This window comes from Monopterus albus, unplaced genomic scaffold (genome assembly GCF_001952655.1).
Source record: "Monopterus albus unplaced genomic scaffold, M_albus_1.0 scaffold63.1, whole genome shotgun sequence".
In the NCBI taxonomy this organism is placed as follows: Eukaryota; Metazoa; Chordata; class Actinopteri; order Synbranchiformes; family Synbranchidae; genus Monopterus; species Monopterus albus.
Window position 1 is genome coordinate 2,012,843 of NW_018127943.1, and position 7,796 is coordinate 2,020,638.

General features: G+C 39.9%; 1 protein-coding gene across 1 annotated transcript in view; it reads right to left on the reverse strand.

The window, feature by feature from the left end:
- The window catches only part of lama2 (laminin, alpha 2), a 167,979-nt gene that overhangs the window by 61,869 nt on the left and 98,314 nt on the right, over window positions 1-7,796 (reverse strand). Inside the window, 5 exon segments of the mRNA XM_020603945.1 lie at window positions 440-557; window positions 940-1,058; window positions 1,274-1,459; window positions 1,657-1,833; window positions 6,054-6,197. Of these exon segments, the coding sequence (XP_020459601.1) occupies window positions 440-557; window positions 940-1,058; window positions 1,274-1,459; window positions 1,657-1,833; window positions 6,054-6,197 (744 nt within the window).

Genomic DNA, 7,796 nt, shown 5'->3' on the forward strand with positions numbered 1-7,796 from the left:
GGTCCAGATCAAAGTCGTATCACACTCACACCACAAAGAAACCATTCCAGAGTTTGTTTGGAACCATACGGAGACCACATCTGGGTAAGGGTCTCCGTGTGGTTGTTTTGGTTGGCACCCGAGTGTGATTGCTGTGTTCACACCTGCCCAAACGAACCAGAGATCCATTCAAACAGACTAAACAAAGCAGGTGTGACTGTGCCCTTAAGGATTGTATCAGTATTGGCCACAAACATCTAATTATTGTAGACATATTTTCTTTACAAAGCATTGGTTTCTCATTGGGACAGTACTGGATGCTGTCGAATTTCTGTTCCTGCTGCCAACAATGATTTCTTAAAAATGTGTTTTGGAAAACAACATTTTGTAAATGCAAGGTCTTCACATGTCTGCATTCTTGTGTGTGTGTGTGTGTGGATGTGTTCAGTTGCGTGCGCACCTCACAAGAAAGTCCAGAGTATCCGACGGGACAGTCACACTTTTCTATTTGATAGGCTTTCTCACTCTCTCTGGTTGGCCGTCCTTCCTCAGCCACTGTTAGACTGATCTCTGAAATGCTGAGAGAGAGAAAAGACAAAACTCCGTTAACACAATGATGTAATAGCTCTGGCAACTGCTTCCATGTGTGTTTCTAATAACGCTGGTTTGTTGGGCGATTTGTAAATGATGAAACTAAGGTACCTGACATAGTCACAGAAGATTATATTAGATGTATTATTTAAATGCATAATGTGAAATATCCAGAGAGAACCATAGTGATTATTTGCAGCAAGTTATATTGTTTCTGCTGTGGACACAATTTTCTTTATTACACCTTGGGATACAAATGGGAGAGAGGTTTTCCCCATAGGTTATAATTTAGCCAACTATCAAATTTCACATATATTAATGGACAACAGTGTGTGGAGGTGCATGTATGTGTGAAAGTGTGTGTTTTACCGGCTGTGTCTCATCAAGTTGCCATGTGATGCCTTAATTAGGATGTAGTCAACATGAAACAAAATGTCCATGAAGTCCTCTCGAGTCATGGGCCGGCCATCTGCATACTTCCACTCATGCTGAACACACACACACACACACACACACACACACACACACACACACACACACACACACCATTAACCACACTGACACCCACTGGAGACTATTATCAATCTAACAAACCCTGTTTGTATTGACCTACAGAGCTAGCCAAAACTAAATATTTGGTTTAGGTCTACTATTTTTGTTGTTGATAAGTAGTAAAGAAGTAGAATATAAAGACATACTGCACCTCTGTCATGTCTATCTCATGGCGTGTGAGCTGACCAATCTGGAGCCCTGGGATGTGGCGGTTCATCACAATGTTGTGATTAGGACCACCTTTAATGATGACCTGAGGCTCATAGGAGGAAGGGCCGGTTTCATCTCTAGCTTCGTAGTACACTGCATATTTCAGATGTCCACCATATGCTGTGATCTAAAGAAAGATGCAGAGAATAAAACAGTGTTGATCTACCTTCCTCACTGAGGCAAGTCCTCTTGAATATCTGGCAAACTGTTTGAATCTTAGATAAAATAAATCTTGTACATAAATGTTTTGATAGTCAGTGAATTAAAGATTGCTGTAATATAAAACAATATAAAAATCTACTGTCAGATTATTAAGGTTTCTACCATAGAGCCTCTGAACTGCTCCGGTAGTTTCCAGTAGTAGGGTTCAGAGAGAACCGAGGTGACCAGCTCTGCATGAGCGAGGATCTCAGGGTGCTGGAAGCTCACACCTCTCCTCGTCTCCACAGTGTTAGATTTATCCACCAGGTGGAGCACTGTCTGCTCTGGCTTCAGGGTTAACTACAGCAGGGCACACAACAGCAACGGCAATATTAATGCAATGCAAAGATTAATCCTGAGAGCTGAATACTTTTTGTTGAAGAGAATGTCATGACTTTAAATTATGCTACACAGCAACTGATCATCCTGTGTGTGGTGTCAGGGTCCTTTCTTTACCCCTTAATGATGCTCACTTAAAGGTCAAGGGTCAAAGTGTTTGTCATATGCAGAGTTAGGAAACGTGTTTCCCTGTACAATGAAATTCTTACTTTGCCACACAATACAAGTGAAATATAAAGTAGATGAGCAATAACACAAATTTCCATAGGCAGTAACACAAATCTAAGGCACTTTAAAGCAGCAAGTGAAGGAAGCAATTAAAAATACAACAAGAACACAATATAATGCAGAGAGAATATATGCTACGTGGGAGCCATGAAGTGCAAATATTCAGCAGTGAGTGTGAAATTGTGCATCTGGGGAAAGAGAGTTTTTCAGTCTAGTGGTCCTGCATTTCACACTTTTGAGCCTCCGACCAGAGGGTAGGGGTATAAACAGTCCGTGCTGGGGGTGGGTGGGGTCTTTGAGGATGGAGGCAGCTTTCCTACGCACCCTGCAGTGGTAAATGCTCTGCAGAGAGGGCAGTGGAGTCCTGATCTTCTCCGCAGTCTTCACACTACACCTTCACCATTCTTTATCTCTAACAGAGACTGATTTCAAATGCCCTTTTGTCTGACATCCCTCTTTTGTCACAGGTGTTTTGGTTCATCTGTGGGCAGAGGACTGTGAGATACCCTAACTAATGAGAACAGATCCATGCAGCTCTCAATGCTGACCAAATGAGGGCACCTTTTATGCAAACACTTGATTGGGAACCTTTTTTGTGAAACAGTCGAGTGAAACTGAATAGATATAAGCATGCCACTCATTTTAGGTCTGAGGAGAATTTTCTGCTGGAGAATGATCTTTATTCTTCAGCTGTATCTAATGGTGTTTAGTAGCGATCCATTACCTGAGTCACAGTTTGTGCTGTGTAACCAGACACTTGCACTCCCTCAGTATTAGTATATAGCCCCACAAATGTTTGACATTTACAACATTAAAAACATTTTTTGTGATAGGAATACTGCATCTTCTCAAATGGCACAATCATTCAATAAGAAGACCCTGATGCTGGATTTTATAATTGAGTTAGTATTAAAGAATTAGGAAGTTGAATCTGATTTTGTTGTGAGTGATAGATAAGGCTAATTTGTGTTGTATTTCCAGTTAGTACAAAGATTGCTCTTTAGTTAAGTATATTCTGACTATCTTGAAAGCGATGGTGTCTTGTCTCTTGCTCTCTGGTATGGGAACTGTAAGAGTTATAAGTGACAGTCTGGAGAAAATCTAGCCCTTGCTTTCTCATTCTGTCACCCACATTGTGTGCTGATATTTCAATATTACTTGAATAATATCAGGGTTTATTATTGACTGTGGGCTGAGGTTGAGTGGACTGATTTAAAAATAGATTCATCTGCTTCAACCTCAATATCTTCCTCTCTGTGTCACTGTAATCCAGCAGTGTTGATATGTGGATATTGTATGAATAATATCTCAGGCCTTATGAAAGAGTGGCCTTTGGTTGAGTGGATAGAATCTGAAACCTATTAAGCTACTATTGCTCGGACACACAGGCAGGAACGGCTGCATAATAGAGAGACAGTCACTCATGGAAGGAAAAATAGCAAATTCCTGTCTCCAGTATTACTAAAAATGAATTTAATGCCAAAACATTTAACAAACTCTGCCATTTTCAATGTCCATTGATAGTTTTCAATACACCAAACGTTGGGGGAACATTCCAATGGAATGTTAATTGACCTAGAGTGTCACTGGGCCCCACAAGGACTGTGAGGTCATGGAACACTGTTCTCTAGCCCCTTGCCTACAGCACCTTAAAATATCATGGGTTCATACTACAAGTTCTGCACTTACCTGTCTTTGCTCCAGTCACTCGTCTTTCTTCTAACCCACTGGAACTGGCTGCAGAGGCTGCCATGTTTTTTTACTTCCTGCTTTAGGCTCCTATACTCAGTTAACTGGGGACAGGACTGGTCTGCCGAGAAAACCCCTGCAGCAAAGTTCTACTCGGTTTGTACTGTTTTTAATGTTTCCTTTATTTCTCAGCTCAGCGCTCTATAACTGGATATGTTAACAGTTCATAATATTAGAAACATATTAATGTTAGCAATGTTACAAAGTGCTTTCATTTGTTGGGGCAAAACCTTTTCTCTCTACATGTATTTTCCTGTTTTTCTTGTCATTGCTTCCATCTCAGTTTTTCACAGATTTATCCTCACTGTATTAGCACAGATCTTCACAGCAGTATTTGTCAGTTACACAGTTCTCCTATAAGAGATAAATACCACAAAAAGGCTGTGTGTAGGGCAGAATGTGTGTTTGTGCATCTGCATATGGCCCTCCCATCTCCCATAACCTCTGTGTAAACCCATGTAGTGTGAGTTTGTGTATGTGAAGACAAGTGCAATGTGCTTGTACAATTTACAGTAGGTGTATAGTGTCTATATAGGGAGACTGTGTGTGAGTGTGTATGTTCCACTTCATTCAGTGTAATCTCACGAGTCAGTGGTTCAGAGAAAATCTCCCTCTTTCCAATAAACTCTCCATTTTTCCTGTCTCTCTCTGGCCTGCCCACCCCCACCCCCCGTGTCAACAGTAAATGAAGGGAATGTTTGTCATTCAAAATGAAGCCTCTCACCACACTCCATTCAAAAACTCAGTGGTTACCACAGAAACGCCAGTTTATCGCCGATGGCAACCGTTTCCGAGATGATTTTTTAAGATTAAAATCAGGCTGCCGCTCAACAATTAACTTTCTGGCTGCTTGATGGTGTCCCACTACACTTGCATCTATTTTTGACTTGGATCAGAAGCACGTGCTGTAGGGATGACAACCTCTAGCTGCCGTCAGATGCCCTGGATAAGTGAAACTATAAGGAGGCTGAAGACATAAAGCGGAGCCGCTGCAGAAAACCTCCAATTTCACAGTTCATTTGGAATATCTTAGGTCTTTAAGACCTTCAATGCAGAGATGAAAACAAAAATCTAGATCGCCTCACCTTGCTACTCTAATTGAAAACAATCATTTAAATCCAAGCGCGTTTGTGAGCTGTGCCACTGACCCTCCTCAGGCCCTGTCCGTGATGCTCTCTAAATGCTCACTACAAAGATTTCATCTATTAGACATGGCATAACTCCTCCACACTTCCCAGTCTTGTTGATGAATGGTAACATGCAGTACCATATTTCTCTTTCTGATTTACCACAGGACACTGAATGTGACACAATGTCAAGACTTTTACAAGGTTTCAGGTGAAACCATTCTCCAGTTACTGAAAGAAATGACTTTCTTCTATGCTCCATCTTAGTCCACATGCATGTAAACAATACAGGCATCAGGTTCTTGTAAGTGGAATTGCAGTCCAATTAACTTTGCTATAGCTTTGCTCATTTATATCATTAGTGTTGGTAAACAGGCCACAGAACTGAAAAACTGTGATGATGCTGATGGTAATTTGTGACAGTGTGTGTAATAATAGTAATAATAACCTCACAATTTTTACTGGGCACAACATAAGTAATCAGACCTACTAAATTTAAATATTTGAACAAGCCTCTGATTATCCAGATAATGATTAATGAAGGCCCTGAAGCTTACAACATTGGCATAATGAAGTGCTGGCTGTAGAGAGCCAGCTGCCAAATGTGTTCTCAGCAAGGGTGCTGGCACAGACACTGTGTAAACCAAGTACATGTTACAGGCAACTACTGGTTAGACACATGAGTGGCGAGAGAGATTGCAAATGAATGCTCATACAGATTAGGAACTACTCTTCAAAATTACTGGTGACAACGGGGTTTGTTTGTGAGTCTAAAAAAAGTTTCCCAGTGCTGTAGTTGTTTTGTAGTACTCTCTCATTCTTTGTCCCTGATTTTGGTATTGTGTACAACTGTAAAAATACAGTAATAAGTCAAGCTGTTGATCAAATTTCAAATCGTGAATGATTACACAGATCCAGTTACATTTTCACTGAAGTTAGTGTGGCTATTTTTGTCTTACATTTGTAAAACATTTAAGGTGCTGCTAAATAGGTTTCAGCAAAATACTTAAATCTGCTTCTGTTCAACAAATAACAGTGACAGAAAAGAAGTAAAACAATTAAGATAGCTGTACTCACCCACATCCTGATGAGTCCTTGTGCCTCTGTGCATGAGTGTGTCAGCCCATAACAGTAACACCTGCTGCAGCCCAGTGGATTCCGTACAGACAACCCAAACGTATCGGGCTTACAGCGGTCACAGTGGTCTCCTTCAACATTTACCTTAAATAACAAAAGTAGATAAACACAAAGATGAAGTAAGCTTTTGTGATTAACACTTTAACATTGTTTTCATGGACAACATACAGTGAAGACATGTCGTAACACTGAAACCCAGCTGATGAGTATTTTGCCAGTGTGGGATTTGAGAATGCAAATTAAAAGCAGTGTGAAAACAGCACAATGCAGTGGCATGGGCCAGTTATGAAAAACATAATGAAACTTTAGAAAGTATATCATCTTTATTTTTAATTAACCCTCCGTAAATACAATTCATAACAAAAGTGATCCTTTCTCATTTTTCTATCCTACAAAAACATACTTCTGCAGCAGTACTGTTGGGATTTAATTGCATCAAGAGGACAGATAACTAAGATGGAGTCTGGTCCACGTCCACTAGTTGGAAAATTCTTTTTTCTGAACTTGAGTCCAATTGAGCAACTTTTCCACCATCTGAACAGTAACATAACTGTAATTTTGTCTGTATCTTAATGTACAAATTGTAGCTATTAAACTACACCCAACCATCACTACATGAAACATGCATTTTATGCCTTTGCTACATTAAACTAGAAATAAACACATCACTGCTGGTACTGAGTTGCACTCATTTAGAGTAAATAAACTGAGAGCTGACTGGTCTAAAATGGGGGCTGTGAACAGGGCTGTGTGTTAAGCCTTCTCTCTGCTCTGAAAAAGCTTAGTGCTGTCAACAAAACATCATCCAATTAATGTTGAGTTCTGTCAGGTTAGTAAGGAACAGGAGCAAGAGAAGATATAACGAAGGGACCTTGAAAATTCATTGTACCTTACATAAATAGCATTTGTTATGTCAAAAGGATTGCCAGAATAAAAAAAAAAGATTATTACTTCAATTAACTGATGTTTTATCTATATAAAAAAATACCTATCATCTTGGACTCACAGTGACAAAAATGTCCCTTCCATCCATCCATTATCTATACCTATCCTGATGAGGATGGCCAGTCTATCACAGGGCTGACACTCAGAGACAAACACCCACACACACTCACTCCTAGGGGCAATTTAGAGTCGCCAATCAACCTAAGCTGCATGTCTTTGGACTGTGGGAGGAAAGTACAAAAATGTTTTTCTTGTTTTAAATGCCATCATTGTGGGGGCATTTTGGATATGGAGGCCATCACATACAGTAGAGAGCCCTGTTCTGTGACATTTACTGGATTATCTGCAGAGCAGCTCACCTTCACATATATGTTGTAAAACAAACATACACAGACCAAACATTCACAGAAAGGACAGAGACAGCGCATGAAGTTGATTTTATATCTGCACTGACATTTAAAATCTAAACAATAATTTCCTGGTTAGATTCAAAATAAATACCAGTATTTTTTTTCTCAATTCCTCATACTCACTGACGTTCTGAAAAGTAAAAGTGTTATTTAAGTCAGGGGTTTTCAACTGATTGTGACTCAGGAATCACCACTGTGACTAAGAAGCAACGTGATTCCTACTGTTGTGCGGTGGATAGACTGGATGAGCACTAGTTTAATCCTGAAAGGCTTTTCTAAATTTTATATATTTGCATGAATGTGATTATTCATGAACACACACACACAC